Source organism: Vulpes vulpes, unplaced genomic scaffold (genome assembly GCF_048418805.1).
Source record: "Vulpes vulpes isolate BD-2025 unplaced genomic scaffold, VulVul3 u000000657, whole genome shotgun sequence".
Classification (NCBI taxonomy): domain Eukaryota; kingdom Metazoa; phylum Chordata; class Mammalia; order Carnivora; family Canidae; genus Vulpes; species Vulpes vulpes.
The window spans coordinates 104,242-128,336 of NW_027325810.1; the positions used below are offsets into that span (position 1 = coordinate 104,242).

The 24,095-nt window shown below is 45.9% G+C and overlaps 1 protein-coding gene and 1 long non-coding RNA gene across 3 annotated transcripts; one reads left to right on the forward strand and one right to left on the reverse strand.

The window, feature by feature from the left end:
* The first annotated feature begins 1,019 nt into the window (after positions 1-1,019).
* On the forward strand, positions 1,020-4,325 carry LOC140597500 (uncharacterized). The gene is made up of 2 exons (XR_011999312.1): positions 1,020-2,259; positions 2,303-4,325. It is a non-coding gene; the product is annotated as an uncharacterized lncRNA (long non-coding RNA).
* Positions 3,109-18,426, reverse strand: CNRIP1 (cannabinoid receptor interacting protein 1). 2 transcript variants are annotated; one of them, XM_072746104.1, is made up of 3 exons: positions 17,315-18,426; positions 15,061-15,211; positions 3,109-4,076 (listed from the first exon to the last, which is right to left on the reverse strand). In XM_072746104.1, the coding sequence occupies exons 1-3, from the start codon at positions 17,590-17,592 to the stop codon at positions 3,912-3,914; spliced, it is 594 nt and encodes a 197-aa protein (XP_072602205.1). In that variant the 5' UTR covers positions 17,593-18,426; the 3' UTR covers positions 3,109-3,911. The 2 variants fall into 2 exon arrangements, with proteins under 2 accessions (XP_072602205.1, XP_072602203.1); XM_072746102.1 differs by having other exon boundaries at positions 17,283-17,515.
* Positions 18,427-24,095: the final 5,669 nt, after the last annotated feature.

A 24,095-nucleotide genomic window follows, 5' to 3' on the forward strand; every position in this document is an offset into this window, starting at 1 on the left:
ATTTGTTTTTTTTTGTTTTTTTTGTTTTGTTTTGTTTTTTTTTTTTTTTTAGCCAGGATTTGAATCGGGGTGTCTAGGTTCCAGAATCCGAAGTCCTTTTTTTCTTTTTTTTTTTTTTAAGATTTTATTTATTCATCAGAGAGACACACAGAGAGGCAGAGACACAGGCAGAGGGAGAAGCAGGCACCATGCAGGGAGCCTGACGTGGGACTCGATCCCGGGACTCCGGGGTCACGCCCTGAGCCGAAGGCCGACGCTCAACCATGGGGCCACCCAGGTGACCCCGGAATCTGAACTCTTAAACACAGAGTCATGATGCCACATTTCTGAAGATAATGATGCATCCTCTTTCTAAGTAAATCAGGGTAATGACTGTGTACGTCAATTTTTCTCTGATGTCCATGGAAACCACGAGCCTAGCACAGGACCGTGTCCCTATACTGTAAGGATATCCCTATCTATGATATTTTTGGACTTACTTTATCTGCTTTTTTTCTTTGTCCTCTCTCTGTGAAAAAAAAAAAAAAAAAACAAAGAAACAAATTTATTTTCACTGTGCCTACCCCTACAAATTGCCCTCTTTCCTCCACTCATTCTGCTTCTGCTTTCCTAAAAGCCAGGCACCGGACCACCCTGTAAGTCAGAACTGCCTCTGCAGTAGGAGTCGCGAGGTCTTGAGAGGGAAGACCCCAGCCTTTCGTGAATGGACTTTGCAACATCTGTGACAGGGATCTTTGTCTTTTTTTTTTTTTTTGGCATGTTTTCTGTTCTCGACTGCGATCCAGACAGTCTGGACGGCTGGGTAAGCGACCTCTCGACAAACGAGGTGTCACAAAATATAAATTCAAGGCATTTCTACTCTCCCACCTGCTCCGAAGCGTTTGAGTCATCATCATAATTAGAAGGGTGGCCTAGTTCCTCAAGCTTCTGGGTGGCCATCTGATGCGTGGAAGTAGGGGGAGATGGCTACAGCTCGTATAAAAATAGCCCTTCCAGATGGCCGAGGGGCAAAGTTACAACTCAGCAGCTTGATATAGCTGAGCACTCAGATTTTGGAGTAGGAGGCGAGCTCGGCGAGAAGTAGCCAGAGGGACCGGGCTGGAGGCCAGTCACAGTAGAAGAGAAGCTGCCAGGAGAGATCGCTTACAGGTTCCAGGTTAGCTGTAAGATTTCCTGTTTACTTCGGCTTCATCTCCTCCCCACCTCCCTGATCCAACCCGACCTCTCAGCCCCAAGGAAAGACACACGCTTCTTCTTTTAATTTTTTTTTTAAGGGACCGCAAGGTAGGGGCCTCCACCTTACATCGTAAAGGGCCTTAGAATTCTAGGAGCCTCGCTCCGTGCTTCCTCCGATGCGAGCCAAGGGAGACGCACGGGGTGGTGAGCACTTGGGCGCGGGCAGCAGCAGGTGGCGGCTCCCGGGGCTGCGGCCGGGCCCTCCTCCCCGGCAGGTGGTTGCTCCCACCGGGCCCGGCGCCCAGCTCGGCGTGAGGCAGCCCGCACTCAGAGGTTATAGAGCCTCTCGTTAAAAGCAAAACAAAAAAAAAGGACATTTGCAGAAGCTGTGCTATTGCGTCCATCCCTCAACACAACTACACGCAAGCTCTGGCAGCTGAGTCACGAGCGCGAAACCTCGCTCCACACGTGGAAACCTTTACTCGTCGACACATCCAGCTCCCATAGTGCTCCACCAGCTGATACGTCTGCGTTTCTATTGGATGTTCTGGAAGAAGACCTAAGCCTCCGTCCGGCCTTAATCCATGGCTTAGCTCAACCTGGGTGCCAGTAATCGAACGTGGGGTTTCTTTTTCTTTTCTTTTTTTTTAAAGATTTTATTCATTCATGAGAGACACAGAGACACAGGTGGAGGGAGAAGCAGGCTCCCTGCAGGATTCCGACGGGGGACTCGATCCCGGGACCCTGGGGTCACGCCCTAAGCTGCAGGCGGCGCTGAACCGCTGAGCCACCCGGGGTGCCCGAATGTTGGTTTTCAAAATACAGAAATGGGGAATGGGTTAATGCTTGTGTTAGCAGCCGTCGTAACGCACGCTGTTATTTTTTTGACAAACAAAGGAATTGAGACACACACTGTTCTCTTTCAGCGCCCAGCACGGGTGGCCCAGAGCCCGGGGGGTTGCTGTGCCCTGCTGGCCCCACAGCCTCACCATGGGGAAGTGACCTGGAGGGGCCGCGGGTTTGGGGCCGGCCTTGCAAATGCGGTTCCGTGGCCCTCATCACACGGGCCTCCTAACCCAGCAGGTGCCCGGGGAGCCCTCATCAGATGGGCCCCCTAACCCGGCAGGTGCCCCCGGGGAGCCCTCATCACACGGACCCCCTAACCCGGCAGGTGCCCCTGGGGAGCCCTCATCACACGGTCCCCCTAACCCGGCCCCCATCAGATGGGCCCCCTAACCCGGCAGGTGCCCCAGGGAGCCCTCATCACACGGACCCCCTAACCCAGCTCCCATCAGATGGACCCCCCAACCCGGCAGGTGCCCTCGGGGAGCCCTCATCACAGGGTCCCCCTAACCCGGCAGGTGCCCCAGGGAGCCTCGGGGAGCAAATGAGCAAATGCACAACCAGCTGCTCAACTAGCCTTCTGCAGGACTACAGGATCCTCGCTTGCCAGGGGACGGCGACAGCACCGTGCACCACGGGACTTCGGCTCCGTCGCCTCCCCACCTCCCTTGACTCACTCCGACCTCTGCTTCTGGAGGAAATGTCTGTGGTCCTTAGGGCCTCCATCCTCCCTGCGCGGGGTCAGGGACCGGCCCGTGGCTACAGCACCGGGGCGGGCAAGGAGGCGCCCTCCTGGCGTCCCTCCCCCATCGCGACAGCACGTCCCGAGGCCCTGCGACCTGGGAGCCGCACGGTCATCACAGGAGGAGGACGCAGGCCGGTGGGGTGCGGTGCCGTCTGAGGTGCACCCGGTGCAGCGTCTATGCAGCCTCTCAGAGCGCTGCTGAAGCGCCCCGCCGCCCTGGGGTAAGCGTGCTGCCTGCAGTCCCGGGGTCCCCCCCTTGCAGCTGGACACCTGGACGGGCCGGCCCGGAGCAGGGTCCTCCAGCTGGGCAGCTCCCGCCTCCAGTGAGAAGAAGACTCGGAGCACGCCGTTCCAATACCTTTATTAAGAAATATCAGAAGTTCGTTACAGTTCCACAGGTAGGTTTACAAAGTCCCAGAGGAGGGGGACGCAGGGAGCCCACCATATGCGTATGACACGTCGGGAGCGTGCCAGCCAGGTGACCCTACAGCAGCCGTCCCCTCGGGTTACCCCGACAATGCCTTGGCCCACGTCTACCGGGCCGCAGCGGAATCCCTGAAGTTACCTGGAAGAGTTCTAATGTGTTCTAGATCGTCCTGAAACACTTGTCCTCCAGTCATCGTGGTTCCCGGGGAAAGGGCCGACGTGTCCCCGACCTGTCCCCAGGAGGCGCAGCCTGGGGGGCTCTCCGACAGCCTGGCCCAGCTGCACGGCACCCCCCCCCCGCATCACACTTGGGAGAGAACCCACACACATGGTTTTGTGTTTTATCTTTTTATTTAGCATTTACCAAGAACAGGGCGATCACTCAACTTGGCAACGACACACCGGCGGCCCCGCAGCCGAACCGTTGGGAGCGGGCGCCACCGGCCCGCGCCACCGAGCTCCTCGCAGCGGTCGGTGGCCGGGCGCAGGGACAGCGACGCGTTATTACAGTGGGGGGCTTCTCGGGGACGGGGCGTCACAACCTTTCACGTCGGGGACGGAACATCGGAAGGAAACGGACACTTGCAGAATAACCGGGGCCGGTGAGGGCATCGGCACCCGAGGGGCAAGAGAGGCTGGGTGCCTTGGTGAAGGCCTGCGCTGGGTTACCCGAAAGGGGGCGTCGGAAGGGGCCGACCCGCACCGTCGGGGAGAGGCGGCCTCAGAGGAAGGACTCCTTGTTCACCCACATGAGGCTGCGCGTCTCGTTGGGCTTGCACTCGTACTCGATGACGGAGAAGGGGCTTCCCCACTGGCAGTGATCTCGCTTGTGGTAATTGTAGAACTTGACCTGCCACACCGTCTCGAAGGTCCCAATGTCGGTGAACTGCGGGAAGACAAACGCGCCGTAAGGACCTCGCTCTGCGCAGACGGGGGCCTGCGTAACCAGGACTCCTGGGTCTGCAAGGTTAGGCCCCCACTGGGACGAGCTATTTGCCTTTAGGACGAGCTGTTTCCCAGAAACGCTGCCTGCAAGCCACGCTTCCCCTAAGACCCTAATCCCATCGTACAAGAGCCGTTTGCTGTCGCACCGTCTTTAATAAACACGACTCCCCAGACCAACCCGTTTGCCAAATTCCATGATCCGAAGGAAACCGCTCTCTGAATCTCGGGCTTTGCGAGCTTGCCACGAAGGGAGGGGGTGGGGGTTAGGAAGAGAAGAGGGGATAGTGTTTGATGGTGACCTGGTTTCTTTTTCTTTTTTTAAAAGATTTTATTTATTTATTCACGATAGAGAGAGAGAGCATGAGAGAAGGGCAGAGACACAGGCAGAGGGAGAAGCAGGCTCCATGCAGGGGGCCCGACATGGGACTCGATCCCGGGACCCCAGGAACACGCCCTGAGCCGGAGGCAGGCGCTTAAACCGCTGAGCCACCCAGGCTGCCCCTGGCTTCTATTTCAAAAGACGTTCGTGCAAAATAGCATAAGCACAAAATCACGAAACACAAGACACAACTGTCCTTCCATCAGTAATTTCGTTTCCAGGGAAGGATATTTTCTCGGAAGCACGTGTTTGTCAAAGGCCCTGCTTGAGCTTTTAAAAATACCGTTGAGGGTTTCCACGTCAGAAATCCGTGCCCGGAAAGCATTTATTTAAATATGTTTTCTTTTACTAGGTGCTCTTTAGTTTTCAGCCACTAGATGTGACATGGAGCCTTGACTAGAACTTGTTCATAACGGACAGTATATTATTTACGTCTCTGGTTTATGTGCTTAGTTGTCAGTTATCTGGTTATGGTGCCAACACATACCTTCTGTATCATCTACAGAAGTGCTTTGAACATCAATTTTTTTTTATCTTAAATGATAGTAGTTTTCTGTATCTAACATAGGTAAATAAATCAGTGAATGTAATTCAGTCTTTTAAGTTAGGGATACTGCATAAGGTGATGGTGTATCTCATATATATGTCACGCACAGTATGTTTCTTGTGTGCCCCATGGATATGCCACTGTGTCAGTCCTAGTTATTTATAAAAAGAAAATTGTTTCATAATAATGATCCTCTGTCTTCCATATTAAAAACTTTTTAAAATGCAAAAAAAAAAAAAAAAAGAAGAAAAAAGAAAAAGAAAAAGAAAAGAAAGAAAGAAATCCGTGCCCGTGGCTCTGGCTTCGATTATCCACTAACCCAGACCCACATTCGAGTACCTACTATGTGCTTTGCACACATGAAAACGTGCATGGTTCTTGCCCTCGAGAAGTTTGCGTTCTGCCTCCAGAAGGTGGGCCCTGCAGATCGCGGCACAGAACTCGCCTGGGCCCTAAGCACGCAATTCCCTTGTAGCTGAGAAGAGGGCAGAGAATACCCTAGGGGCCCCCGGGCAGGTGCTCAAGTGTCCTGCGGGGTAGCCTGACCCTGCTACTGCCTCCTGGAGCTATTTAGGGGATCTGGCATTCAGCAGCATGATGCCTGTCGTTATTTTCTCCTCTGACCCTCTCCTGTCATGGGAGGGGACAGGGACTGACTTGGCAGCGTTCTTAGACCTGTCGGGCGCCAGAAGACGTGGAGGGCGGCAGGGCAGTGAGCAATAGGAGCCTCAGCCTGAGGCCGCTGCAGGAGGAGGGCGATCAGGTGCTCCCCAGATGGCTTTCCAAGATTCTCTCAAAATTATATCCTGCACCATTGCCTCATCCTGCTAATTCGATCCCAAAACAAGGTTTGGTTTTCCTTTGGGAAATGTGCCTGACTGGAAATACCGGGTGATCTACCTAGAGTCCCTAGCTCTTTCCCCAAGTAAGAGAAGAAAGTATCTTTTTCTAGAGAATCACGGCTTCGGGCAGCCCAGGTGGCTCAGTGGTTTAGCGCCCTTGACCCCGGGGTCCCAGGATCGAGTCCCATGTTGGGCTCCCTGCATGGAGCCTGCCTCTCCCTATGTCTCTGCCTCTCTCTCTGTGTCTCCCATGAATAAATAAATAAAATCTTTTTTAAAATGTTACTTTTATAATCATAAAGAATGTTAAAAATGGTGAAATGGATTTATCTCTAAAACAATAACATAAATATCCTCTTAACCCTAGGCATTTCATGAATTCTATCAAGGATACATATACATGTCAGTGAAAAGATGACAACTTTGTTGACAGTAAGCTAGCGGCGGGAAGAATAAATTGAAATCTCATTTTATAAATCACCAAGATTTTTAAAGAGGGACGATGATGAGGATTGTGATTATTACCATGATTTGACCAGCACAGGGCATTGCACATTTTAAGTGCAATTGAATTACATTACGTTACAAAAATACTTTACAAACACCAATTAATCTTTGGAGCAAAGCAGCTCTAGACTATGCTAGGTAAGTGGGAGAAACATCACTGAGGCCTTTCTTGGGATGGATATAAATAAAAGTTGGTTGTAAAAACAAAACGAAGATGATGATGACCACAGGCGAGAAAAACCTGAAGACGTGATGCTGTGTCTGAACAACCTTAAAATTAAGAAAGTCTGAATGTCACAGTGATGTGGGAAATAAAGAAGAGAACTTATTAAGTTCCCTCACTACCTACACCTAAGAATGACAAGTCCTTGAAACAGGCAGAGGGACCTTCCTATAGGAACCCAGCGGCCTCGATGCTGATGCTTTGCTAAGGGCAACAGGCAATCTTAGCCTGACCCCCAGGGTCCTTAAGTCAACTTTACCATGTCAAAATTCCTTTGGAAACTTCCTTTATCTCTATCCCCTTTCCCAAGATCATCTTCCAAGCACACGACTCCCAGTATACATCTGAAGAGTCTCATGAGACGGAGTTCTTACTAAACAGTAATAAATGATATTTTCCTAACAACAGCTAGCCCCCTAGGGTCCTGGAAACCCTGTTTCCGAAATACCTGGGAGGCTTCCACTCTCCCTGACCCCCTCTCAACTTGAAAGTATATAATGGGCCACACTCCCCATGACCCCAGTGCGGCTCTTTCTGCCCCCAGGCCCATCCCTGTGCTTTAATAAAACCATCTTTTTGCATCAAAGACACCTCAAGAATTCTTTCTTGGCCGTCGGCTTCAAACCCGAACATCTCTCCTACATCAACCATTCTCAGGGACACAGGAGACCAACGTAGAAATCTGCTGATGGCAACAGTCAGAGCTACAGATATGGGAGGTTTAGGTGCTTCTATTCCGGTTTCTCTCTCTTTTACTAGTGTTGGACCCCAGGTCATGTTGTAGTTAATTGCCACCTACTATGCATATATCTTTTCTGTGCCTTAGTTGTTCTAAGGCATGAGCCTTCTTCCTTTTCTTTCTTCTGGAGATCTATTTCCAGGATGGATGCCTCACCACCTGGCTCAGAATTTCTTCTCCTCGAATGTAAGGAGCAGATGGGGTCCCGAAAGCTGACATTTTTCTTAAAGAACAGAAGCAACTACACAGTCTCTCTACTCCCTCCCAACCCATCTGTGCCTTCCAAGGAAAACCTACCCAGTCGGCCTGTGTGATGCAATGCACACACAGGTAGGATTCTGTGCAAATGCATGGCATTCTGTATTTTATACAACACCTCACATGGGCCATTCTGCTTAGGTCTTTTGACTGGTTTTAGCTTCCCTGTTTCACAGATGAAAGACTAAGATTCAGAGAGGTTAAGTGACTGCCCCACGTCTAGGTTATGCAGCCGACTAATGAGAGGAGAAGGTCAAGAACTTAGGATTCCTAATTACTTTTTTTTGAAAGATTTTATTTATTTATTCATGATAGACACACAGAGAGAGAGAGAGAGAGAGAGAGAGAGAGAGAGAGAAGCAGAGACACAGGCAGAGGGAGAAGCAGGCTCCATGCAGGGAGCCTGACATGGGACTCGATCCTGGGTCTCCAGGATCACGCCCCGAACTGAAGGCGATGCCAAACCGCTGGGCCATCGGGGCTGCCCGGGATCCCTAATTCCTATCTAGAAACTAGGATCACTGAACCAAACTGCTTCTAGAAATTTGTTACAGGTTAATTTTTCTCTGAGTGAGAACATATATGGATTGTCATGTGTAGGATGCTTTAGGACACACTACCATGCACTAAATGCGTGCATCTCCCCAAAATTCGTATGTCATGAGGGTGGAGTCCTCATGAATGGGATTAATGCCCTTTTAAAAACAGACACGGGATGGATGATCTCTATGTCCTTTTTCATGCGAGGATACAGCCAAAAAAGCAACTGTTTTGAACCAGCAAGAGGGCTCTCATCAGACACCGAATCTGCGGGTGCCCTGGTCTTGGACTTCCAGCCTCCAGGACCATGAGAAATAAATGCTTGTTGTTTAAGCTGCCCAGTCTCTGGTATTCTAAAAGTGACACTCTACTATAGACCTGGATGTATTATTTTTCTTAGCGTCCTGCAAGTTGCAGACTTTTTTATTTTACGTTTTTATTTTACAACTGACATGGAAGAGAATCCTCGGATTCCAAGGAGAAGAGATTCATCCGTCATCTTCAGTAACAAGGAACCCCCAAAGTTTGTTTTATTTATTTATTTTATTTTTTATTTTATTTTATTTTTTAAAATAACTTCTATGGTCTTAGAACCAAATGGCCTAGAATCACTAGGATACTTCGTCCCATTCACCATGCCACTTAGAGACATAAGAAGTTCACCAAGAATTAGGTCCCTCAGAAATCCATTGACTCGAGAGCACAGAACAACATGATTGTATTGGTAGAGATATGATGTCACCTCATTGGTGAACAAATTCAGTATAATAAGCATTTGTGGCTTTTAGTGTGGTATGACCTATGGATTCCTACTGGATTCGCAGCCTCTCTGCTCCTGTCCTGCTTGAAGTTTTATGAGTAAATACATGCTTTCCATTTCTCTTATTGAATAGATAGGACAAAAGGTTCTGAGAATTATAAAGTATGTTTAACTTTACAAGAAACTGTCAAACTTTTCCTAAGTGATTGCACCATGTTACAGTCCTACCAGCAATGAGTGCGTTAGCTGCTCTACATCCTCTCCAGCGCTTGGCATTGCCAGTCCTCTTAACTTTACTCAGTCGAGTGGAGAAGAATGATGATAAAGAACAGAAATTAAAAAAAAAAAAGAACAGAAATCAGTGAAATAGAAAAGAAAATAATGATAAATAAAAGACTATAAGGAATGACTCTAGAGGGAAAAAATAATGATAAGTAAAAAGTAATGAAACCAAAATCTGGTTTTTTGACGATGTCTTAAAACTTGATAAACTCCAGGGGCACCTGACTGGCTCAGCTGGTAAAGCATGCAACTCTTAAACTTAGGGTCATGAATTTAAGCCCCACACTGTGTGGGGGAGTCTACTTTAAAAAATGATAAAATTTAAAAACCAATAAGCCCCTAAAAAAACTGAGCAAAAAAAGATAAAACAAATGACCAATATCAGGAATGAAAGATGCAATCACTATAGATCCTAAAGACCTTAAATTGGGAACTTTATGCCAATACAGTTAATGAAATGGACAAATTTCTGGCAAGATACAAACTATCAGTAAACCTCCATGTACTAAAGAAATGGTATCTGTTGTTACAAATCCTCCTGGAGACAAAATTTCAGGCCCAAATGGCTTCACTGATAAATTCAGATATTAAAGGGAAAAATTCCAATTCCGCATAAATTCTTTCAGACCACAGAGGAAGAATACTTCCCAGTTCATTCCATGAAGCCAATGTTAACACCAAAACTTGGCAAAGATGTTATCAGCAAAATTGTAGACAAAAATTCCTCATGAGCTTATGCATAAAATTTGTTTCTACTTTTTATTTGTTTGAAATATGAGTAAATCAAATCCAGCAATGGGCTTTTACAACAGTACCAAGAGAGTTTTATTCTTGGAACTCAGGGATGGTTCAATATTTTTAAATCCCTGTAATCGACTATATTGACAAAAATACAGGAGAAAAGCCATTATCATCATATCCATAGATGCTGAAAAAGCATTTGGCAATTCAACATCCATCCATGATAAAAACTCTCAGCAAACTAGGAATTGAAAGGAAGTTCTTCAATCTGCCCAAGGGGCATGGACAAAAATTAAAAAACTGTAGTTAACATCACCCTTGGTGGTAAGAGACTGAGCTCTTTCCCTATAAGATGGGAAATAAGGCAAGAACATCAGCTCTTACTATTCCTCTTCAGCATTGTGTTGAAGGTCCTAGCCAGTACCTTATGGCAAGAGGAAGAAAAAAAGAAAAAGTAAAACTGTTTCTATTTACGGGTGAACATCTGTTTGCACAAAATACTAAGCAATCTAATAAAAAGCTACAAAAATTAATAAGCGAGTTTAGCAGGTTTGTAAGACACAATACCAATTCACAAAAATTACTCTATTTCCTAAAGAAATACACCAGCACTGAACAACTGGTGTTATTTTTTTTTAATAGTTCACCAATTCTGTAGGTGGAAATTAGCATTGCACTATTTACACGTATATTTTCACCAGTAGTGAAATTAAGCCATTTAAAAATGTATTTATTGAGGGGTAGCCCGAGTGGCTCAGTAGTTTAGCGCCACCTTCAGCCCAGGGCGTGACCCCGGGGTCCCGGGATCAAGTTGTGGAGCCTGCTTCTCCCTCTGCCTGTGTCTCTGCCTCTCTCTGTGTCTCTCATAAATAAATAAATAAATAAACAAACAAACAAATAAATAAATAAAATATTTTAAAAATATATATTTATTGGTCATTTGTATTTCTTCTTCTGTGAATTGCCTATTTATTTTTGCTTACTTTCCCATTTCCCTATCCTATTGTTATTTTTTTTCCCCTCACTGGTTTCGAAGAATTCTTTGTATATTAAGTTACAGATCTTGCCAAATGACCCCACCGAGTTGACACAAAGGAACCACTCTTGTGTTTGGGAGGACCCGGTAGGGCTACCTACCTCGGCACACCTGGCCTCATCACAAGGTCGCAGGCCTCCTTGCCGTATTCCCCCAAACTCACCCCCCGCCCCGTCCCCCACTGACGAGAGCCAGCAAGAGGGGAACAGTGGGGCTGGTGCAGAGTCTCCACCTGGCGTGTCCCCCTGGAGGCACCGCATGGGGCACCGGGCACATTAAGGAACAAGCCAACGCTGCCGTTTGAAATGGAGCTTGAGAGCTTGAGAGCTCGGTATTGCTGGAGTCACTCCCAGCACCGGGGCCCCTGGAATGATCTGAATAAAGAGATCAACTGCCATCAATCCAAGGCAGAGAGCATTCAAGGACCTCCTGCCTTCAGCCTCAGCGGGCAGCAAAGGGCAGGCCGCAAACCCAGTCTGCAGGGGCCGCGGCCGAAACCCAGGGCGAGTAGCTTAGGAGATTGTGCACGCTTTCACGGATTGCTACTTGCCTTTTAATTTAAATCCTCTTAATGAAAATTTACTTTACCTTTAGGATGTTTGACAGAAATTTTAGAGCGCATGTAATCAAAGCTTTTAATTTTTAGCTTTGGCCATCTCCCGTTTCTTTTCATTCAAGTTTTTTAAAAGTTGGCTTTTTACAGTTAGCCCCTTGATCCATCTGGAATATATTTTAGAGTATGGTATCGGGAAAGAGTAACAGTGACATTCCCCTCAAGTAGCCAATAGTCTCAGCATTATTTAGTTAATGATTTAAAAATTAAAAAAAAACAAAACTTAAAAATTCATTTTTTAAAAAAAGATTTTATTTATTTATTCGTGTGAGACACAGAGAGAGAAGCAGAGACAAAGGTAGAGGGAGAAGCAGGCTCCCTGAAGGGAGCCCAATGTGGACTCGATCCTAGGACCCTGGGGTCATGACCTGAGTCAAAGGCAGATGGTCAACCACTGAGCCACCCAGGTGTCCCCCCCCCCAAAAAAAAATACTTTGACGTAACTTTACACTCTTAAGAAGCTGCTCTTGTATACCCTTAATTCAGCTTCCCTTACTGGATTCCCCTGCTTAGTTAATTAGTTTACTCAGACATTTCATGACTTCCTTGTCTCTGAAAGTGTGGTTGTGTCTGTAATTTACAATACTGAAGCTTGAAACATTGATGACAAAAGTCATAAAATAGGTTCAGGGCCACGTGGGTCTTTCATTACTAGAATAAAATTCGAATTTAACATTAGAACTGCTGACTGGATCAGGAAACCTTCTCTAATTTCTATTGTTTTCCTTAGAATCAGCCTCTTGCAGATAAGATACAAATACACGGCCAATGCTCTTACCAACAGCCATGTGATCACTCTTGGAAAAATCAGCTGTCAATCACTTGCTGCTTTTGGTCATGGACAATATATGTAGGAATCTAGGCTTTACTATTGGGACTCACAAAATGCTAATCCCATCTTAAACCCTTTGTAAGAGGATGTAGAACTATAAACATATAAATCAAGATCGAACAAGGGGAAAGCAAATAACAAAATCTAAAATTACGGAAAAAACAAAATAGAGTGTCAACAGTGTGGAAAAATAACTTTCTCAAATTTAAATAGAAGAAATCCTAAAGGAAAATGTGAGAGATGTAATTACGTTTCTACACAATGGAAAATGTAACCAAAGCAATACTGGGAGAAATATGACAGATACGACAGAATTTTTAAAAAAGATCTTTACTAGGACTCTGATTTTTTAAGGTTTTATTTATTTGGGACAGAGAGGGAAAAAGAGTGCATTGTGCATGCACACAAGTAGGGGGAAGGTCAGAGGGAGGGAGCGAGAGAGAAACTCAAGCAGGCTCCGCGCACTGAGTGTAGAGCCAGATGTAGGGCTCAATCCCACGACCCCTAGATCATGACCTGAGCTGAAATCAAGAGTTGGAGGTTTACCAACTGAGCCACCCAGGTGCGCCTCACGACTCTGATTTGTAAAAAATAATCTTTGATAGAACTATTAACAAAACATGAAAAAACCAATTTACACACACAAAAATAAAATTAAATGTTGAAATAAATGTTCATTCTTATAAATGATCGTAAAAATTAAATTAGGAAATTTATTTTTAAAAGTAATTCCCAATGTTGTCATAATTAGAGCAAAGCCACTAGGTTTCCATATTGTTAGTAACGCTGTAAAATGGCACGTACAACACGTTGTAAAAATACCTGAAATGGCCGTTATGTGGGAGCAGCTGTAAAATGCACCTCTCTTGACCGAACAATTTTACTCCTATTGAAGCAGTAGCACAGAATTATTCATGATAGCACTTTTTATGATGAGAACAACTGACAACTCTAACATCTGGGGAGTAATCTGATCATTACGGAACAGCATGACAGAGTCTTAGGTTGTCATTGAAATTCTAACAGTGAATATGTAGAATGTTGGACAAATAAAATGGACAAATAGAATGTTGGACGTAATAAAATGGTTGCAAAGATAAAATGTATAAATGTGGAAGGGAATCTGAAAATGAACTGGGTCAGAATGTGAGGATTACTGTTGTTTTAGAAATTTGCTCAGATTTCTGAAAATTGTGTTATTTCACGTTTTTTAAAAAACCATGTCAATCTTTTGAGATGCTGGGATGTGTTCCCAGTCCTCCTCTCTCTGTCTGTTCCCAATAAAAAGAAATCCTACAGGGACTTGTTGGCCTTCAGTTCTATCAGTGTATTCCTAAGTGATAGTATTCAAAAATCTGACTTTCTTCATCACATAACGAGTATCATCCCCTTAAGGATCAAAAAACAATCAATCAACAATTTGTAACCCTTATACCAAGTGTTCCTTCTTCTCTCAACTCTCAAACTCTCATTAATTATTTATTCCTTTCTCCAGAAAAACTATCCCCCAAATTTTGGATTAGAATACGACCCTTGGCATATGCTCCAAGGGTACCACTACTTTTTTTTTTAAGCATACTTTGTATGATAAAATTATTTCCCTTATTATCGATAATCATGTAAGGTATGTTTTCCTCCTCTGGTTTAGAAGCTCCATAAAGCCAGAAATGTCTGTTTTGTTCATTGATACTCTCCTGCTGCCTGACAGGTAGGCTATCTCCATATATTTGTTGATGAATCAAACAAACAAAAAAAATAAAACAGAAATCCAAAAATCCTAAATAAAATATTAGCATATTGAGTTTAGTGATATATTTTTTAAAATACCTAATTTTTAAGTATGGTTTGTTTTAGGAAATAAAGGGTAGCATGTTATATAATTATTACATCAATGTATCATATCTCCATAGATGAGAAAATAAATTAGATAAAATTCAACACATCTCCCGATGGAAAAAAAAAAAAAGTCTCAAGGCGTCTGGGTGGCTCAGTTGGTTAATTGTCTCTCTCTCAAATAAAGAAAATTAAAAAAAAAATCTCTTAATGAGCTAGAAAAAGGATGCTTTAACATGATAAAATATTTAAAACTAACATTGTGCCTAATAGTGAAACCGTAAAGGCAAGGATGCCGCTTCCCATCATTAATAAGCAACATTATTCTAGGAACATCAGCCAATGGCACAAGGCTAGAAAGAAGAATCAGAAAATGACAGTTGTATGTAGATTACAACTACCAATCTGAAAAGCCTAAGATTAAACGAAGAATTTCAGTAAGCAAGTTCGGTAAGGCGGCCAGTTACAGAATACACGGACATACTATGAAAAAGCAATATACTTAAAACAGTGCAGTATTAGCACGAGAATAGCCGATCAACGGAATAGAGTGTAGAAAGAGATTTAATTTTTTTGCCATATAAGAAATTACTATGGAACTGACCATTGAAGAAGCATAGATTATTTAATTAATTGTATTGGGATATTATGGACAAATAGACCCCAATATGAAGCTGTGCATCTATATAATATTTCATAGTTTCATGCTATTTCTTTTTTTTCTTAAGGGGAGACACCGACTTTTTTCCCTCCACGGTTTCTGTTTGCTCCGACACCCCCACGCGGGCCTTACCGGCATCGTGATCTGGATGGGTTGCCGTTCTCCGCTCTTGGTTGGGGCCACACCTTCCGTGTCATAGATGCCCGTATAAACAACTCGGTCCCCATCTGGCTCCTTCGACTTCAGCTCCAGCGGGACAAGCACGCCACCAATGGAAATGTTCCTGCAATGGACGAGAGGTGACTATATATGGTAGGAATTAACTTAGGCACCCTGTCCTGGTTTGGACCATAACCCTAGGCCGGAATCCTACAGGGTTTGGCTAAAGGGGACATCTGATGGGGAGGAAATTTCGGAAAGGTGAAGACGCTTGAGTTCTCCAACTTACCAGTCGTGTGACCATAGACTAATGACTTAATCTCTCTGGACTGACCTTAGTATTCTCATCCAGAACACTTGTCTGAGGTGGAGCCGGATTATCATTCGCCTCTATAGTTTCTTATCTCTGGAGCTATTAAAAACTTGCCCATCCCCAGTCTCATCTCAAACCCTAGAACTTAGAATTCAATATGGTCAGGTCTGGTTTGGCCACTGGTAAATTTAATTTAAGGTTCTCTAGATGATTCCAACATGCAGAAAAACCACTGAACTCGTTCTTTAATGATTTCTTCTGTTCGAACAATCAGAGATCCCGTGATCTAGGGCTGCACAAGCAGAAATTCTCACTGGCATCATTCCTTTATGTTAAACCGGGATTCTCCAGGTTTAGTCCCTGGAGCAGCAGTGTCTATCACCTGCCAAGGTATCAGAAAACAAAATATTAAGCCCCACCCCAGACATAGTAAACTGGAAATTCTAGGGTGGGCTCGGCCATCTGTGTTTTAAGAAGCCTTTGAGGTGATTCTGACACTCAAGCTTAAGAACTACTAGGTTAGGGCAATGAAAAATCCTTGATAAAAATCAAAGTGCAGGGGCACCTGGGTGGCTCAGGTGGTTAAGTGCCTTTGGCTCAGGTCGTGCCTTTGGCTCAGGTCGTGATCCCTGGGTTCCGGGACCCAGTCCCACAACCAGCTGCCTGCTCAGTAGGGTCCGCCTCTCCCTTTGCCCTTCCCCCCTGCTCTTGCACAGCTTCTCACTCTCAAATAAATAAAATCTTAAAAACATTACAGTGTGAAGAGAAAAAAAAAATAGTCCTGTCATTAAAAAAAAAAAATTTTATGTATTCCTGAGAGAGAGACAGAGAGAGGCAGAGACACAGGCGGAGGGAGAAGCAGGCTCTCTGCAGGGAGCCTGATGCAGGACTTGATCCTGTGACCCTGGGGGTCATGCCCTGGGCCCAAGGCAGACCCTCCACCTCTGAGCCCCCCCAGGCATCCCTAGTCCCGTCCTTAACACAGATTCGTTTTACATTAGTTTAAAACATAGAGAACCACCGTGAAGAAAATGAGATGTAGGACAGATAACTTGGGAGAAGGGGTTGGGAGGAAAGAAGGGACAGGAAAAGTCTGGGCTGTGTGGAAGTGCAGGGAACGCGGGGAAGCGCCAAGGTAACCCATGCACGTGGCTGCAGGGCTGGTGACACAGGGGTCGGGAGCGCCTGCCACCTCGCAGTGGGGCTCTAGGGCCTTGGATTAGGGCCTGACACCTGGAAGGCCTACACCGCGCCGGATGAAGGCCTGCCCGCGGCCCTGCGGCTCTGGAAGGTGTGCAGGGGGCTCGGGGCCTCCCGGGCTAGGGCGCCAGGTGCGGGGCTGGCCCCCCGCTGCCCGGGTGGGGCGGGAGAGGTCACCGCGGCCACAGACAAAGCAAGGGACATCCTTTGGTTGCAGGGATGGCGCCGTGTGACCGGGACGAGCAGACATGCCCCGGGGTCGCGGCCGCGGGAGGGGGGAGCATCCCTGGGGAGGGAGGAGCATCCCTCGGGGAGGGGGGAGCATCCCTGGGGAGGGGGGAGCATCCCTCGGGGAGAGGGGAGCATCCCTCGGGGACCCCCCTCCCCGCGCCTCTGCGCCTCCTCGCGCATCCTGGCCCCGGCGGCGGGCGGACTGCGGCAGGGGGAGCAGCGGGGAGCCCCGGGGCATGGGGAGGGGGCGCCGAGGCCTGGGCACCAGGGGTGGCACGTTGCCAGGGACCCCCGCGCCCCCAGGCTGGCCTCCTGCCGCCCTGTAAACACCCCTGGGCGCGACGGGTGGGCGGGAGCGAGAGGGGAGGCGGGGGCAGGCGGGGGCAGGCGCGGGGGCAGGGGCAGGGGCAGGACCGGGGACCCCCCCCCCCCCCCGGCCGCGCCTACTCACTCGACCTGCAGGCTGCTGGGCTTGAGCTTCACCTCCACCTTGTAGGACGAGCCGGTGAGCAGCTTGATGGTGCGGTTCTGGCCGAAGCGCTGCCCGTCCACCTTGAAGAAGACGGGGCCGTCGTTGGGCTGGATGCGCAGCGCGATGGAGAGGCGCACGGCGCCCGGCAGGTCCCCCATGGCTGCGCGCGCGGGGGCGGGGGCGCGCGGGGCGGGGCGCGGCGCGGGGGCGCGGGGGGGCGCGGGGCGCGGGGGGCGCGGGGGGCGCGGGGGGGCCCGCCTCGGGGCGCGGGCTGCGGGGGCCGGAGCATCCGCCGCGCTGCTGGGGGCGCGGCCCGCAGGCCCGGGGCTGGGCGGCGCGGCCGGAGGGGACTTAATCCTGTTTACGCGCCGCCATCCCTGCGGCCGCGGGGGGACGTGGGGCGCCTCCTGGACACGCGCGGGGCGGGGCGGGGGTGCGGGGGTGCGGGGGGGTGCAGCGGTGCGGGGCTGCCGGGCTCCGGGGGGCAGGGCTGCAAAGGTCAGGGGTGCAGGGGTGCAGGGGTGCAAAGGTCAAGGGTGCAGGGGTGCGGGGGTGCAGGAGTGCAGGGGAGCGGGGGTGCAGGGTGCAGGAGTGCAGGGTGCAGGGGTGCAAGGCTACGGGGTACAGGAGTACAGGGTGCAGGGGAGCGGGGGTGCAGGGTGCAGGGGTGCGGAGTGCGGGGTGCAGGGGTGCGGAGTGCGGGGTGCAGGGGCTCGGGCTCCCCACGCCGCCCTGCTCGGCCGGCCGAGGCCTGCGGAAGCCGTAGCTGGCGAATCGGGCGGGCCCGGGAGGAGGAGGAGGCCGCGCGGGCAGGGGAGACGCGGCAGGAAACCGCTACTCACTAGCCAGTGATTTAAATTTCAGGAAATGCGAGTCTTTCCAAGGCTTAGGGGAAATGGCCGCGGGAAGGCGCAGGTCCAGATAATGCGCCCTGAAAGCGACCCTGGACTGGAAATATGTGCAAGAAAAAGAAAATCACATATATATATGATTTATATGATGATCATACATACATGCAAGAAGAAAACAAAATAATATATATATATGATTTATATGATAATCATATATATGCAAGAAAAAGAAAAGCAATGTGATATATATATATGATTTATATGCAAGAAAAAGAAAATCATATATGATTTATATGATGATCCTATATGTTTGCAAGAAAAAAAATCATATATATATGATTTATATGCAAGAAAAAGAAAATCATATATGATTTATATGATGATCCTATATATATGCAAGAAAAAGAAAATCATATATATATGATTTATATGATGATCATACATACATGCAAGAAAAAACAAAATAATACATATATATGATTTATATGATGATCATATATGTGCAAGAAAAAGAAAAGCAATGTCATATATATATGATTTATATGCAAGAAAAAGAAAATCATATATATGATTTATATGATGATGCTATATATATGCAAGAAAAAGAAAATCATATATATATGATTTATATGCAAGAAAAAGAAAATCATATATGATTTATATGATGATCCTATATATATATGCAAGAAAAAGAAAATAATATGTATATGATTTATATGATCATATATACATACAGGAAAAAGAAAATCATAAATATATGACTTACATGATGATCATATACATATGCAAGAAAAAATCATATATATATGATTTACAAGATGACCATATATATATTATATATATTTATATATTATATATATATATATACACATTCCAGGAGCTGCACCTTCTTGTAGGTGTGTATTTCTCTTATGCATATTCTTGGGTCAAGACTGACACGGTGTAATGAGTCACATATATTTACACGGATCCTGAAAGGTGAGCGATTAACCCTGTAAAAGGCAACTGGCAGGTGCCTGAGGCATCGCTGGTGACGAAGGCCAAGAGGAGGGATTGGTGGCAAGATGACTGGCGGGGCGGCCCTTGCCACTCTGCAGATCTGAGATGCGTGTGATGGGATGGAGAGGTTGGTTGACAGCTGGCGACCCAGGGTGCTGGGCTCCTCTGGGGACGGCTTCAGCACCACCTGCCTGGATAGTTACCGGGGCCCTGAGCTCACCTGGCCAAGGCCAGGGCAGGTTAGTGAGGACCGGTGCGTAGGGACCCGTCTGCACGGCAGCCCTCATTCAATCAGGCTAGTATTGCTTCTCTTTAGAAAAACCATCATCTCGAAGATGATTTGTTTGCTACATTATTCTACAAAAATACATCAGGTTTCATTCTCGTTTCAGAGTTGTTTGCAATCTTGCCCACGCTACTCTTTGGTGTTAAATTCAGGGTTTTGCGTAATGGTTCGCTTTTCTACATCGATAAATTTGCTGATCATACCATCGTCATTGACATTAAGTAAAATCTATTTTTTTTAAAGATTTGTTTATTTATTCATGAGAGACACAGACTGAGAGACAGAGGCAGAGACACAGGCAGAGGGAGAAGCAGGCTCCACGCAGGGGACTCGATCCCAGATTCCGGATCACGACCCGAGCCAAAGGCAGGCGCCTAACCACTGAGCCACCCATGTGTCCCAGTAAAATCTCTCTCTCTCACTCTTAAAAAAAAAAAAAAACAACTGATATATATGTTCTTTACAAAACATGTATAAGTTTTGGGGACAGGAGCTCTTTTTTCAGGTCACCCAATAATGCCTACGTGGTGTCTTCTGCAAAGGGACCCATCAAATATTTGTGTTTATCCGAATCGTTCAGACTTCACTGAGAGGGAGGGAATAAGGCTGGAGGGAATGACTTGAAAATGTGCCTCGGCAGCAGAGGCAGTTTGTGTAGTAGTTAAACCCAGAAGCCTTCCAGTCAGACCTGTTAAAATCCTCGCTCGATCACCTTGCCAGTTGTGTGACTTGGGCAAATTTCACAACCTCTTGGAAACGTTTTCCTCATTTGTAAAAGGGGTGGAGGAAAGCAGAGGCTGGCTCTCTGGTAGGGTTATTGCGAGTGTCAAATGAGACGATGCACGTTCTCTAATATTGGCCATTATTATTAAGGTTTGGGGTCGGGGATACACATGGCCCATAAACATGTTTCAGGATGCTCAGCTATCTCTACTAAAAAAGCCGGAGGAATGTAGACTAAATCAGTAATATCAAATGTTTTTGTCTATCAACTTGGCAAAATTTTCAAAGACTTAAAAGTCACTGTGGGTAAAGATGTAGGGATCAGCCCTGTCATAGGCTGGTGGAAAAATATAGTGGCTACCACCTTTTATCAGAAGTAAAGTAGTGGATTTACTAAAAGTTAAACCATAAATGGGGTGCCTACCTGGCTCAGTTGGCAGAGCATGCAACTCTTGATCTCAGGGTTGTGAGTTCAGGCCCCATGTTGGGCATAGAGGTTACTTTAAAAATTAAAAATTAAAAATTAATTAAAATAAATAAAAATAAAAAATTTAGGGACACCTGGGGGGCTCAGTGGTTGGGCACCTGCCTTTGGCTCAGGTCATGGTCATGGGATCCGGGATCGAGTCCCAAGTCGGGCTCCCTGCATGGAGCCTGCTTCTCCCTCTCCCTGTGTCTCTGCCTCTGTGTGTGTGTATGTCTCATGAATAAATAAATAAATCTTAAAAAAATAAAAATAAACAATTTTAATTAAAAATTTAAAAATTAAACCATATATGTATCTATGTGTATATACACACACACGCACACATACATACTGTTGAGTCAACAATCCTACTTTTAAAACCAATCCTTCAGGGATCCCTGGGTGGCACAGTGGTTTAGCGCCTGCTTTTGGCCCAGGGCGTGATCCCCGGGATCGAATCCCACGTCGGGCTCCCGGTGCATGGAGCCTGCTTCTCCCTCTGCCTATGTCTCTGCCTCTCTCTCTCTCTCTCTCTCTCTCTCTCTGTGTGTGTGACTATCACAAATAAATAAATAAAAATTTAAAAAAGATAAATAAAAAAAAATAAAACCAATCCTTCAGCCAAACTAAAGGCATGATTACATTGGAGATACGCAATTTGGGTATCAATTGCAGCATTGATTGTAAATATCGAAACAAAGCATAAACTGAATGTCAACCGAGAAATAAACGGCTGAATACATTCTTATACGCCCATGCTGTAGAATTTATGCCACTGTTAACATAATAAATTGTATGCTGTACTGGCAAACACATGCGCTAAAACTCTTTTTTTTTTGAAGATTTTATTTATTTATTCATGAGAGAGAGAGAGAGACAGGCAGAGGGAGAAGCAGGCTCCCTGCAGCAAGCAGACACACAGAGAGAGAGAGAGAGAGACAGGCAGGGAGAAGCAGTCCCCTGATGCGGGACTCGATCCCGGGACTCCAGGATCACGCCCTGAGCTGAAGGTGTCGCTAAACCACTGAGCCACCCGGGCTGCCCCTGCTAAAACTCTTCATGATAGAAGTGAGGTGGCTACACGGTGGCAGACTGGCAGCTCGTCGTCTGGTTTGTTCGTTGCTGTATCCCAGCACAGAACCGTGCCTGGCACATAGTAGGTGCTCCGTAAATATCTGTTAAGTCGAATTTCTGTCCTTAGTTTAAACACGTTCATATGTAAATTCTCCTGTATCTTGAAAAGTAATTAGATCCAAGTGATTTATCTGGAGTAACATAAATTGAAAAAAAAATCTGATTGCAAATGCTATCTATCGTATGATGGTATTTCAAAACACTAACAATTTTAAGACCATATAAATGTGTGTATGTTTTTTATTTATCCTTTTGAAAAATTAGAAGGTACACAGCAAACATAATGTTGGTGGCTCTGGTGGATAGGGACTGGAAAGAGGGCGATACTCTTTTGAAATTATTTTATAGTCTTTTTGGAAATTTTACTGTTTTCCTCCGTGTTTTGGTCTGTAATCCCAGTCTCAAGTCAACTTCCATCTGCATATTGAAAAGAGCGTCGGAGTCACAGGATCGAGTCCCACGTCGGGCTCCCTGCATGGAGCCTGCTTCTCCCTCTGCCTGTGACTCTGCCTCTCTCTCCCTCTCTCTGTGTATCTCATGAATAAATAAATAAAAATCTTTAAAAAAAAAAAAAAGAAAAGAGCGTCGGGTGTGGAGTAAGATGACTTTGGTTTGATTGCTGACTCAGCCACTAATTGGTTTCTTTATGCAAAGCACTTAAAAATCTTTGCATTTCAATTTTTATTATGTATAAAATGGGAATTAAAATACTTCCCCCCCCCAAAAAAATACATCCTTCCCAATGCTATGAGAATCAAATGAGAATATGGAAAGCATTTGAAAAAATAAATTACTTTTCAAATATGAGGTGTTGTGGATGCTGTGCATTGAGGGTAACATTTTGAGAATGGAATATTTCCTGTGCAAATGTGCAAAGGGCACGGGTATGTAGTATAACAGATCTGTGTTTGTATTCTTGTTCTGCTGATTATAAGGTGGTGACCTTGAACAACCCAAGCTACTTAACCTCTGAGGTCCCCAGGTTTTTCATCTGTTTAATGATAGTGGTAACATATATGATGCTCATAGAATCCAATGAGATTGTGTAAAGCAAGGGTATCAGTCTCATAATAGATATTTAATAAATTGTAGCTATTTTTGTTTATTTGAAAATATGTTACTAGATTCTAAGGTCTCTAGTGTTATTACCTCAAATTTGATGTCCTTAAACGTTGTCTATCAACAGGGCCACTGTTATTGCTCTTCTTTTAGAGATTGGTAAGTTTAGCCCAAGTGAATGGTGCACATGGTAGAGGAATCAAGCTAATAATTTTCCATGTTCACAGTCCGTTCTTTGGGCTAAATTCATATTATAGACTTCAAAGAGCAATCAGCATTATGACACAAGACGTAGCTGTGTGTGTAGGTGTGTGTGTATACATGTGCATATATATAAAGTCCAATCCCAGTACTCTTAGCTACTTTCTTTTTCATTTAATCCATATTTAGCTACAGTTTGACATCTATAAGAGCTCTTTCTTTCTTTTTTTATTTTTTATTTATTTATTTTTAAAGATTTTTTATTTATTATTCATGAGAGACACAGAGAAAGAGAGAGGCAGAGACGCAGGCAGTGGGAGAAGCAGGCTTCATGCAGGGAGCCCGACGTGGGACCCGATCGCAGGTCTCCAGGATCACACCCTGGGCTGAAGGTGGTGCTAAACCGCTGAGCCACCCGGGCTGCCTTCTTTCTTTCTTTCTTTCTTTCTTTCTTTCTTTCTTTCTTTCTTTCTTTCTTTCTTTCTTTCTTTTTTTTTTTTTATCAGTGTCAGTGATTTATGACGTACCAGACTCCTCCTGCTTCAGATGGACTTGGCATCAGAGATCTCAACTAGTTTACCGTCTATTTTAGACTTTAGACGACTTCCTCTCCTAGTTTCACTCGCTAGACTTGAAGTCAAAGCCGTTCTCCTAGGCCAATCCCAAAGAATCCACACCCTACCTTGGGCCCAAAGGATTTTGTAGTCATGGCGATCAGCAATGGGCCTCCTGTCGGTCTGCTGGACTCTTGGGGGAATTACCTTTATACACAGTTACTGTGCAGACTCTGGCTCAGTGATGCTGATCCTAACATCAATTCTTACTTGCATTTGCTCTGGGCCAATTTAGCCTGAGAATTTACATCCAAATAAAACGTTTGTTGATTCCTGCCATGGATGTTATCTGTGACCAACCAGGAGAACAGTACTCACTTTTTCTTCACAAATGTAAATAAATATTCAATGAAAGCTAGATTTCATAGAGATGGCTTTCCATTTGTTCTGCTATTAATACAGACCTTTAAAAAGCAATTGTGGTTAAAATACACATAATATAAAATTGACCATTTTAAC

What these genes read in the sequence shown, in the direction of transcription:
- CNRIP1 (XM_072746104.1), bottom strand. Translation starts at nt 17,592, where the DNA reads ATGCTCCGGCCCCCGCAGCCCGCGCCCCGAGGCGGGCCCCCCCGCGCC. An exon ending in GCTCGTCCTACAAGGTGGAG is followed by an intron (nt 15,212 to 17,314) that starts GTGAAGCTCAAG and finishes CGTCCATTGCAG; the next exon opens with GAACATTTCCATTGGTGGCG. An exon ending in CCATCCAGATCACGATGCCG is followed by an intron (nt 4,077 to 15,060) that starts GTAAGGCCCGCG and finishes GTCTTCCCGCAG; the next exon opens with TTCACCGACATTGGGACCTT.